Consider the following 13,127-nt stretch of genomic DNA (forward strand, 5'->3'; position numbering starts at 1 on the left):
AAACTACTTCAGTCTGTGTGCACTGAATTTATTTAATACACAAGTTTCACAATTTGAGTTGAATTACTGAAATAAATGAACTTTTCCACAACATTCTAATTTATTGAGATGCACCTGTATATACAGTATATGGAAATTGATTTCCTGCGGGAGAGATCGAGGTTTCCCCAGTAACTGCTGTACACAAAGCAATGCTCCGCTCGCAAACGCTGCTTTATCAGGCATTACATGCAAGGTGCAATGAAAATGACATCGAACATTTTCTGAAGACAGTCGGATTCCTTCTGAAATACAGTGATAAAAAAACACCGGCGCCGGTTATTAATTTTTAAACGCGCAGTGCTCATGTTTATTCAACGAAGTCAAAGCCTTTTGGAAAATCTATTTGTGGCAGTCAGTTTTGATATTGTGGCGGCCCGCCACAAATAAATAAATGTATGGGGAACACTGTATATATATATATATATATATATGTAGCAGTAACTTTTGCAATATTGACTCGAGTTTGAATCCACCTTTTGCCGAACTTGTTCTTCTCCCTTTTCGTATCACATCGGAAAGGCATGTATTTTCAATAAAAATGAAGGAAATATGCAAAAAGTGGAAAATAAAGTGCCTCATGGGTCTTTATCTGATAGGATTAGGGGTAAGTGTAGGGAGGGCCTTATTGGTCCAATAAGGCGGCATCCATTTAATAATTTTAATAAAAATGATAATTTACACTCAATACTTTATTATTGCATACTGTTTTATAATTTACTACAATACTGAAGTGACAATATCTTCCACTATTTGCAGATATAAACTACTATTTACATTTATTGTAAAGAAAACACTGCTATTTTTATGAAGTATAAATAGAATCTGTTGCTATTTGGTCTTTGTTTAAATAGGATATCGCTAAGAAAATATGCTATATTCACTTAGTGATATATATATAAAACAGCTAAAAGTATTTGTGAGATATGAAATCATGAGCAGAACAAACAGTTCACGCAAGGTTTTACAAATGATTTACACAGAAATGTGTTCTGGTCTTCATGTTTCATGGATGAGGCTTGATGTGTGTGATTTGTGAGTTTGTGTTCTTCAAAGCATTATGGTCAAAGATCTTTTTGTCGACTTTGATCGTAGGCTTCATTGATCTGAGCTTATGCACCTTGGTTTTGGAGTGAATAAAGCATTATTTGTGGAAAATGTTCACTCCAAAACTGAGTTACATAAGCTCAGATCGATGAGACCTACGATCAGTCAGTTCCAAAAAGAAATACAAAACCTGTGCTAAGTGAAAGAAAACAAGTTGATAAAAACATTGAATCCAAGAATAGGTAATAACAAGGTTTTTTTTTTTTTGACTGGAAACGCAACAAGTGTCACATGGTGGGAAAATAATACTAAAAAGTACAAAAATGATCAAATTTGTTTTACAATGTGTGCTGTTATAACATGTGTGATCATTTTCAGGGAAAAAGAAAATTCTCTGGCTCAAAATGACCCAAACATACATACATACATACGTACATACATACATGCATAAATACATAAATTAATAAATAAAATCTCAAAATGAACATCCTATATTCATATAGGCCTCTCTCTCTCTCTCTCTCTCTCTCTATCTCTCTCTCTCTCTCTATATATATATATATATATATCAAAATCCATGTAAAATTTTAATGACAAAAAAATATTTTGTCATTTTTAAGAGAACTAACCTTTTAAAGATTCAATCTGAAAACGTCATGCAACAGCGCTAGGAGGCCAAACTGAATCCTCTCTATCCGCTTTAGCAGTTGTTGAAAAGATTTGAGTTGGTTTTCACATCCTGCACTTTTAGCACCAAGTGACTTCCTGAGCTCTATAAGCATATAATGATTCATTTCTGACCCGAGAGCGTTTTAAACCCTCCACATCACTGTCACGGGGAAACTCAAACACAGCCGCGAGAGAACAGAATGCCTATTGTGTCCAGTGAAAAGCACTCTGGGAGTTTTCAATCAAGCCAATCAGATTGCCCGGAGCTGGTTAGCCGGTGACGCTAAACCTTTATGCATTATAACCTGACAGCCGTACATGAGCAGTTTGAGTGGAACACAAGATTAGCTTGGTGCCGAAAAGCCGCGATTTGAATAACAGTACATTTCACGGCCCCCCGGGCCACTCGAAGTCTGTGAGAGTGGCGGCTGAGAGGTGGAAGAGGTTAAAAGAGGTGCCGGCTGTGTTCAGCACATGCAGATTCACCGGTGACCTTCAGCGGGACAGAGAGGCTGAAAAAGTGGAAAAAGAGTCTGAAAGCCTCCGCGGGTGATCCGCGCGCCTCGTATTGATCAGTCTCCTCGGGAACACGCGCCGATGCAATCCGAGCGCACGCTGACGTAAGACCAGGATTTTTACCCAGACGGGCCGCTCTGTCACAGCCGTTCTCCATTTCACTGCTTTGGAAATAAACTAGTCCTCTGATTGACCCATTTTGCACATATTTGAACTGATGCTAAAAAAACAATAGCAAGCATCAACGGTCCAAAGTGGTTCTAAAGCATGTTCTGCTGAAACATTTGAGCCTTGTTCACACCAAGAATGATAAATAATTATAACAATAACTATATTATCATCCACACCAATGGATACTAACGCTCTGTTTATTATAAGTTTGCTACCGTTTTGTTGTCTGCCGCTTTAAATGCTTGAGCTCTTTAAAGTCAGGTGGATTCTAATTGGTTGTCGTTGCTTTTATTGTCTTTCAGATGGAAAGAATCATTCTGAAACTTATTCCAACAATATGGTTCTTCTATGTTGTTATCATTATACCTGTGTTGTAGAATGATTTTTAAGACTTTATAGTTATTGTTATTGTCCTTGGTGTGAATGGGCCTGAAGTCACTTTGAATAATAGTGTCTGCAAAATACATTTATGCAGGTAAATGTTATTTTGTCAGTTCACTCGCCACTGGCAAGTAATTTTTTCTTTCTTTGAATGCATCATTACTTGAATCATTAGTCATTTTACTTGCATTTTAAACATGCAACCAAGAGTTTGAATGAGTGAGAGAGAAATGAAAGCGAATTTTGAAAGAACCAGACTACTTTTGTGTTACATAATTGTATTTTTAAGCTTTATTTTGATAAATTTTACAATGTCGCTGTCATATTTACCCCTAAATCTAATTTATTTATTTTACTCAAATAAATTAAAGCCATTTATTTGTATGTTTGTTCATTTAAGCCATTTTTGTACTGTTATTTTTAGGAGAATAGGTAAATTTCCCGTCCTATTCTCTACTTTTCTCCCCTCAAAAAAATTAATTAATTAATATAATTGAAATTATTTATAATGTAAATTGTTTAATGTCATGGTAGACTTTTCTTTTCTTTAAAAATATAGTGTCCAAACAGGTTGATTTTTATTTGAGGAAAATGTGCTTAATTGTCTTGAAAATAATCAAGAATCTAGAAACAAACCTAATTTTTATTTATGCAAAATATAATTTATTTCTAGTTCTGGAGTGAAGTATGAGCTGAGCACTGAGATTCACCCACTTAAATTTCACTTCATTTAATTTTCGGATTACTTGCTCCAAGACTTTTTCTCTTCATCTTCATCTCATATATGTTGATTCATCAGACAGCCTGTATCTCTTTCAACTACGTTCTCTCTTTTACAGTGATGTAAAATATTGAGAAGTTTCTTTGATTATAATGTCATCTATTTGATTCATGGTGGTGACATAATCAGGAACATGAGTCTTGTCGGATCACAACATCCTCGTGTGATAAATTCACTTGCCGTTGGCAGGTCTGGTGCCAAACGTAATTGTTTTTAATGTGAATGCATCATTACCTTAATCACTGGTCATTTGACATGCATTTTAAACATGTAACCAGAGTTTGAATGAGTGAAGACAGTATGTCTAATTCGAGCTGTAGCGACATCAGGTCTCTAAAGCCGCCATATGTTTCACCATTCAACCCAATTCAGGTGCTGGAATGAGGGAAATTGGCCTTGATTTGTTGGGAATCGGTGCTCATCCATCCCAAGAGGCTACATCAGTTTGTGAGGATGTAATTAACTCACACTGATGTCTAGATGTGTCTTTAGAGCAAACAGGATAGCACTTAGGCCCAAATTACCGTTAGCATCGTCTTGCATATATTAACACCAGACACTGAAGGACTTTTGATGAGGATCTGCAGAGACAGAGAAGGTTGTATGTGTGGCGTTTACACATGCACAATGCATTTATCCTATTCATCTATCAATTTGAGAGCGGTGTGTGTGTGTGTTTGTTTGTGTGTGTGTGTGTGTTTGTGTGTGAAATATGATTTATTATTATTATTATTATTGTCATTATTTGTTATTTGTAGCTATAATAAATAACCACAAAACAAATTATTAAATGAATAAAATAACATTTATTTAACTTAATTTAATTTTTAATAAATTGTTGATATAATAATTAAAATATCAAATAATGAATTTAATAATTAAATTAATAAAAATGCATTTATTTATTTATATTTGCTAATTTATTTAAAAACAAATCACAGTTGCAGTAAGGCTCTTAAAATGTAAACAATGCCATGCACAGAAATGTGAAGCTCATATTGTTTAAAAGCATTTATCGTGATTATTTTGTGACAAAAATCAATTTTTTTTTATCTGTAAAATTGTGAAAATCTTTGATCCTTAACCACTAAATAACACTATCTCTAAGTGACAAAGTTCATCCACAGTGAAAAATTCTGGAAATGTAAATTTTAAAATTTTACTACAATTAATTTTTTCCCCCAATGTAAAAAAAAAAAATTTAAATTTAACAGTATTTTGAAATGTCCCATTAGATCTGTTACAGTTTGTTAAAGAAAGGAAACTTTTACTTTTAAACTCATTTTTACTGTAGCATTTTTACAGTATTTTACCATTAAAATCACAATCATTTAAAAAAAAAAAAATCCCACATATTCATGAGGGTTTAAAAACAGAAATGTTGAAGCTCATAGTTTTTTTAAAGCATTTATCATGATTATTTAATGACAATTTTTGTTGTTGTTGATCTGTAAAGTTTTTAAAATCATCTTTTTAGTTTGTGCGGGTCATGAAAGTTACAGTTTTTCATGGCTCATGACATTGAAGCTGAAAGACTGAATACAACTTAACACAGAAAAGACTGTTGCATGATTATTTCACACTATTATAACAGTATACTTTCACTATTAGTATGTTACTGTAACCACAATGATTTTTATTTAATTGATTGATTTCAACTGACGGATGAGTCGAAAAAAATGTTTTGTGGTTATTAACATAGCTAATGCTATCAAGCTTAACATCATTAGTTATTGAACCTGAAGCATTGTTTTATTCTTCAGTATGCTGGTTAGCTGGTAAAACTCTTACCTGTGATGGGATGCATAAAGTGAAACTGTTCGAAATCTCTAAATGAGCGAACGTGATGTGTAAAAACTACAGTAAAAGAGCCCATTCAAGTAGTTTAATGTAGCTAGGCCCTGGTCCTGTGGTGTTTGAGCTGAAGAAGGTGGATCGGTAGAGCTGCGCTCAGAGCCTTACAGCCAACTGGGGCAGTGAAACCAGGTCGCCCCCACGTGAGGAGAACTTCTGTTAAAAAAGGCCTTCTCCTGGAAGGGAAAGACTAATTATACTTCCTTCCAAAGTCACACTATCTTTCTCTCTCTCTTTCTTTCTATCTGTCTCTGTGGCGCGCTCAGAGATGGGGACCGCGAGGCAGAGCAAATACGCTGACATTGACACAGTTAAGACGCCATATCAGGCTCCTCATGTAAGGAGAGATGGCCTCCGGGTCTGCTGGATCCCGCCGCATTGACATGCGCCGTAAGAACTGACGGTCCGACCTGGTTCAACCTTTTTTCTGCTTCTGAATAAATGTTTATTCATCAAAGGAATCTTTAGGATGACCATGGCACTCATTCAGATTAAAAAGCCTTTGATGGCTACACCACCCCCCCCCCAAAAAAATTGCTTTTAGATTGTTTGGATAATATATATATATATATATTTTTTTTTTTTAATCTGAAAGAGTGCCATGCCATGGTCATCCTAAAGTTTCCTTTGATGGACTTTTACACCAGTAAGCACCTTGCCTCGACCTTACGGTTTTCCCAGAGATGCACTTTCTACTTATTGGACTTTACTTGAAAATGTTTATTCATGTTTATGGCACATCATCTGGTTCTAATAGGCATCACAGTTGTTGCAATGACTTGTGCACTAAACTCCGAGTCTTATGAAGCAGAGTTATTGTAGTTAATTAAAATTGAAACTAAAATTAAAACAAAAAAAATCATTACTTGAAATAATGCAAAATCAAATACAATTTCTGCTAGTTGCCAAGTAATGTACTAAAATAACTACAACTAAAACTGAAATAAACATGAATACAAACTATACAGACAAACAGTAAAAAAGTTCATTGATTTGTTTTTAATTTATTATTTGTAATAAATAAACACATACATAAATGAACAAATAATAAAACTGTTTAAAGTATTTTTTTTTTAATTTAACAGTATTTTACTGTAAAATTACATGAAATGCCCTATTAGTTATATTACAGTTCTTCACCATGTATAGTTAGGAAATTTACCGTAAATGTATTAATTTACAGTCTTTTTACAGTTTTTTACTGTTAAAATTAAGACTTGTCAGATTTGCACTGGATTAAAATCTCAATGTACGTCTGTGAAACACAAATTTCTCAAACGTCCCCCTGTAAAACTTTGTCAAACCTAGTGTATCTTCACATACTAAAATTGAATATGTGAAAATATAAATATGAAACCTGCAAATTTTTGGTTTGTGACCACTAGGAAATTTTTATTTTATTTATTTTGGCTGTACATTTTAAGATGACTTGTTCTTTTTCGCTAATAAAAACTGTAACTTAAAATAATTTTATAACATTAAAGTAATTTACTGTGAAATTACATGAAAAGTCCCATTAGACTTATTACAGTTTTCACTTTACACTATTTGACTGTTATCATTTTTTTTAAACAGCTCTCAGATATAATTCACATGTACTTATTCACGTTTGTCACCTATTTCATTCAACAAATATGATTTTTACCCACTAAGGCAACACAATACCAAAGTTTAAAGTTCATCTGCAGTAAAAATGTTAAGGTCCCATTCTGGCAATATCAGTTTTATGGTTGTTCACTGTAATTTATAAGATGACTTTTTCACTTACAAAAGCTGTAAATTTAACAGTATTTTGCTGTAAAATTACATTATTTTTTTATATATATTTTTATAGTTAGGGAACCATAGCATTTTTGCAGTCTTTACCATTAAAATTATTATCATTTTACAGCTTTCAGATCTCATTCACACATTTACTTATTCATCCTTTTGGCCACCAACTTTTTTGGTCACCAATTTTTATTTTTTAAGCACTTAGCCAACACTATCCCAAAGTTACAAAGTTCATCTGGAATGAAAAAAGTTTGCCCTCAAGATGAAGCCCCATATAACTGCACAAGCTCCGAAAACTGCATTAGTGGGAAAACACCATTAACTCCAGCCAGCAGAATCTCAGATTGCTGCTGCGCAGAAAATCCATGAGGCAGTTGGGTCTCGAGTCAGAAAGCATGTCCTTCGGGCCAAAGAGCAAAAACATTAATAGAATTTGAATCCCATTAGACTGGTGTGGGTGGGGTGTGTTGCTCTAACGCCATATTGCGGAGAAACATTGATTAATGGCTTTTGTTTGCTGCTGTAGAGTTTGCAGGCCTGAGGTCCCGAAAACCTGAGAGATTAAACCTCCACTGTTCATTATAAGACAAAACGCAATTAAAGTTGTGTATGTGTGTGAAAGAGAGAAAAGGATTGCTGGTTGCGAGAGGCAAGAACCTCCACAAATGGAAAAACAACAGAAACAATCACCTAAACGGGGCAAATTGGCTAAACCTCTTGGGGGCCGGTGTGTTTGTATCTTTAAACTGGACGAAACACTAAACAAGGATTCATTTCAAAGCTGAGCCGAATTTGGATGGTGTTTTTTTTTTCTTTTTGGAGAGCAGTGAAATGATCTTCGACTTTTTTTTTTTCCCGCAGAGCGCTGGCGGACATTTTGAGACAGCAGGGGCCCATTCCCATATCACAGTATGAGCATGAAAACATCGCGGCTATAGACACCTCGCCCAAAGAGAACACACCTGTACGGACATCCAAGAACCACTACACACCGGTGCACAACAAAAACAACCACGGTAGGTGGCGCCACTTCTGTGTTATCGATGAAAATGCCATGTTTTACACATTAACTAGAATGTACTATGGTATTAAACTGTTTTTTTGTGAGGTTTTTCTCATGTTACCATGTGAATGGAACACGATTGTGGTTTAAAAAGGATTAGTTCTATTTTTCTCATGAATATGGAATTCGTTTTGGAATGTTGGAATCTTCCAAAAATTTGAAATAAGTTACCATGGCACCAGGTTAAACATTAAAGTTTAATCCTAATAAGAGGGGGTAATCAATATGTCTATGGATATTGCAAATTAAAATTTGCATTCTGGTTGCAAAATAGGGAAATAGAGTTGGTGAGCTGATGAAAGGCTATTCATAAAAAAAAAACAAAATGTTAAGTTAAATTAAATAAATAGAGTTGTGGAAATTGTAAAATTGGAATTGCAATATGCTTGATTTAGAAAGGCCGTGATTTAGTCTGGTGCGGTTTCAGAGTGAAGCACAGCACTGTGTTCATTTAAGTCTGAAATGCACACTGTCTAGTAGGTGCTTGATTTGGTTTGAATCTTAGTTGGTTCTTGTAAAGATTGAACCCAAGTGTGAACACCCTTAAAGGCAACTATTTCAGTTGGACTGTGGACTGTTTATTATTTTTGCCTGGATGTTTCGGCAGCAGAGACACAATGTTTAGTTCAAATTGCTGTCGCAGTTTATGACAAAATAATCACAAGTAATGTTTTTTGATGCACATTGGCTGTGTCCAAAATCGCATGCTATCTTGTAGATATTACATTTGCTTTGAAACCTACTTCCTGACCATTAAAAAAGTAAGTTAATATAGTAAGTACGAATATGGGTATGAATGAAATCTAGATGTACTATATCCACCCTGTTGTTACTGTAATGCGACCTACCAGCGTCAGTTACATCGCTCCACTGCCATTAATAAATCCTCATGGGATAGTAAAATGGCAATCAGATTCACACTTCAGAATCGTGCCAGATGTAGTAGGTCATCTGGGTACTTTTCACACTCTTTTTTTTCGAATACTATGAATGCTGCTCTTTTGCCTTATTGTTTTTCGCCTGCTGTATAGTATGATAGTAGGATTATTTGGATGCAGTGATTGTGTTTCTATGTTCACCGTGTCTCAGAGTGACTTGGTTTACAGTAAATTCTGCTCCACACAAACTCCATCTCTGTATGTTGTTTACTGTACAATGTGCATTTGTGTAGCATGACTTTATGTCATGGGTTTGATTCCCAGGGACTGCATGAATTGATAAAATGCATAACTTCAATGCAGTATAAGTCGCTTTGAATAAAAGCATCTGCCAAATGCATAAATACAAATGTGAAGTTGTATATGCATGTGTGTGTGTGGGTGTGCACATATGCTCAGGAGTTTCTTTGCATCAGTATGTTTGAGGAAACATCTGCCGTGACCCAAACTTCTCCCTCCAACTCTCTCCCACAGCACTTCTTGAGCATGTTGTTTCATATTTAAAAGCTCAGCATCACATTGTTCGCCGTGCAAGCTAATATCAGAACTCAAATGAGAATGAATTCTCCATTCACACAGAGCGCCACAGTCAAACAGCCATCAAAACATGCTCCTCTGATGCGCCGTCAACATGCTTCCACTGACTCCAGTTCAGTATTAGCTTTAATGCAGATGTACTGTCTCGTTTGTGTTTGAGCTAATCAGTGCTTTGGCTTGTTGTACATCAATATTAAAAACACTTGTGAATAAACTAAGCGCAGCTGTATTTGAATGAGGTCAGCTGTTGGGATTCACGCTGAACATTAGTGTTTGTCTGAGCGAGATGCTAGTTTAAAGTTTACTCACTCGCTGCAGCATTCACTACTCAAACCTTTAGAGTGCTATTTAGAAAGTTTGTCCTGTAATTTAATTAAAAGAACAGGAAAAAGTCAGCAATGAATGACTGATAAACAAACTCTTTGATGACTTTAATGTCAGATGCTGACTGAATCTGGGTCATTCCTACTAGGCAGTATATTTTCATGTCCCAGTCATTTATGGCGTCTTATACTGAATAATATATTATACGATATGAAACAAAGCATGTTTCTTTGGGAATATTGTTTAAAATAATAATAATAAAGTGTTTATATATATTTATTAATTAATTAATAATTAATTTATTATTATTATTATTATTTATTTATTTATTTTTTTGTGATAAACTTTGCAATGTGTTGTGAGTGTGGAGAACTGGCTACTGGTTAATATTAACCAGTTTTTTTTTTTTAATAGTTGTAAAAAATAAGTCATATGTAATAAAAAATACAATTTCAATATATTATTTTACCCAAATATTATTTTTCAGTAGTGGGGTTAGATGGCCTCATTGATGAGTTTTAAAACGAAATGTTTCTATTTATTTCCCATAATAACACATTGTCTGATGGATCATCATTCTGTACATGCTAAATATGATTTTTTTTATTTTTTTTAATAAATGCACATTCTTCTTAAGGTGGGCATCTTTTCCATCTTACTTTATACGTGTGTGCGTGTGTGTGTGTGTGTGTGTGTGTGTGTGTGTGTGTGTGTGTGTGTGTGTGTGTGTGAGAGAGAGAGAGAGCGAGAGAGAGAGAGATTGCATCAGAGGAATGCTGCTGCATTTGATCTTCTCTCGTCTCCTGAGAGCTGGTGACAAAGTGCTCCTGTGATCCATAAAACGTCTGTTTTGATTGATTAAGTGCCTTTAAATAGGGCACACAATTTATAAAAAGCCTTCAAACTGAAAGAAATTTGAATGTTTGTTTATCTGTTTAATTGGCTGAAAGAAATTCAATCTCTTTGGACTCTCTTATTGATTCCCCATGCAGAGATTTGCTTTCATTCCTCTGGTTGTCCTTCTCTCCGTCTGGTTGACCTCCTTGACCTCAGCTCCTTCAGTCACTCTCCTCTGTCTGTTATGGTTTGGGTTAGTGCTGTTATAATGTATGTATATAATTGATGCATTCATTTTACTCAGACACTTTAGAAGAACTGGATTTATGAATGAATTACACTGACATTTATTCCAATGCAATTGTATTGCATGTGTTTTTGTTGCTCAACTAGGGGAAAATGTTATTATTAATGCCAAGGTATATAAATTGAATTAGGCTTTTGCATTTGTAGTCCTTTTCTGACCCCTAGCTGAGTTTAAATTGCTTTTTAATGGTGGAAAGCCATGCTGTATTAGATTTCCTTTCTCCTTCTGAACGTTGCATGATACGGTCTGAGGCCTCGTGTTCACTGATTTATAGCGTATAATTATTCCTGTTGTGAGCACATTACATGCTTATTTAAAATAGTGTTTTGGGACTGACTTGATTTCAGGAATCACTGAATGAAATTTAATTTATGGTTGCAGTTACTCTACAAATGTTAAATTAGCTGACGGTATTGTTATAGTCACACTATGTTTTAATTTTTCACATGGGAAAGAGTGTGTTTCTCTTTCTGAGTTCAATGTTCTGTTGATTTCAGAACTCAAAACTGAAAAATCAGTATACAGAGTTTAGGCAATCACAGCAGAGGTAATTTGCATACAGGCATAGAAGTCTGAAAGAAATAGTTCACCCCCCCCAAAAAATGAAAATTTGCTCACTTTTTTTTAACCCTCAGGCCATCCAAGATGCAGATGAATTTGTTCCCTTTCAGTCGGTCACTCTCGACGTCACATCGGTAATGACTGACAAATTGGGATCTCACTTAGAGAGACCAATCCACTTTGAGTGTAAACTAAACGAGCCAATGCACATTGGCATGCAATGATTGCATCCAGCTGCCGCTGATCGCAGCGCGAGTATAACTAGGCAGTAGGTGCAATGCATACTCAGCTTTTTGCTTCGGAGCCGAGCGATCACACCATTTTGCTCCTGACTACTCTACAGAGAGAATAAGACTTAGTGAGTTCAGCACGCTCTTTGGAGCTCTTGGTGTTGGCGGTACGGCACTTCAGCGGTGGTGTTTTCCCGTGTCGAGTGGGTTGCACACATCAGGCTGCACTACCCCCTGTTTGTGTTGCAGGCGGCCATCTCCCCTGTGTGCTTCAGCATACTGAAAGAGTTTTTCCCTAAAAGAGCATTCACGTGTGCGTCTTTTTAAAGTCGACGTTGTGTCTTTTTAAAGACGACATTGCGTCTGGCAAACTCGACATTGTGTCTTTGTAAAGACGACGTTGCGTCTTGCTACAGACAATGTATCACCCGTGCGTTTCTGGATGTGGTCGTTACTTGGTGTCGGGTGATGGTCACGATCGCTGCCTCACATGTCTGGGCATTAAGCATGCTGAGGTGGCGTGTTGAGGAGTCATGTTCTCATTGCAGGAAGATGACCATCTCGGAGTTGCGGGCCAAGCTCCGTTACCTCAAAAGGGGCGGAGCTCCGTTGCCTCTGCCACGATCTAGTTCTCATCATGGCGGCAGTCAGGCGGGGGCTACTTCAGGTGGTCTGTGTGTAACAGTGGTCTGACGGGTGGTCTGAGGGTAACAGTGATGGCAAACCCTCCAGGGAACTAACCCTCGGGGGACCATCGCTCCTCTTGCACTCCACAACCAGTTGAGCTGCCAAAAGAATGTGTTGGGCCCTCTACAAGGAGCGTACCAGCAGATCCCGCTGGCTCCTGCGGACCATCAGACTCGGTTATGCGATTCAGTTTGCCCGACGTCCCCCCAAGTTCAGCGGCATCCGCTTCACGTCAATGAAGGCGGCCGATGCTCCTGTCTTGCATGCGGAGATTGCAGTCCTACTGGCGAAGGATGCGATAGAGCCGGTCCCTCCATCCGATATGAAGACGGGGTTTTACAGCTCCTACTTCATTGTATCCAAGAAAGGCGGTGGGTTACGACCAATCTTGGACCTGCGTGTCTTGAACCGG

The 13,127-nt window shown here is 36.5% G+C and overlaps 1 protein-coding gene across 1 annotated transcript in view; it reads left to right on the forward strand.

Annotated features, from left to right (window-relative positions):
• The window catches only part of LOC107750167 (protein shisa-6 homolog), a 37,570-nt gene that overhangs the window by 6,529 nt on the left and 17,914 nt on the right, over window positions 1-13,127 (forward strand). Inside the window, exon 3 of the mRNA XM_016565432.1 lies at window positions 8,093-8,247. Within this exon, the coding sequence (XP_016420918.1) occupies window positions 8,093-8,247 (155 nt within the window). The remainder of the gene's footprint in view (window positions 1-8,092; window positions 8,248-13,127) is intronic.

Source organism: Sinocyclocheilus rhinocerous, unplaced genomic scaffold (assembly GCF_001515625.1).
Source record: "Sinocyclocheilus rhinocerous isolate Xijiao unplaced genomic scaffold, SAMN03320098_v1.1 scaffold482, whole genome shotgun sequence".
In the NCBI taxonomy this organism is placed as follows: domain Eukaryota; kingdom Metazoa; phylum Chordata; class Actinopteri; order Cypriniformes; family Cyprinidae; genus Sinocyclocheilus; species Sinocyclocheilus rhinocerous.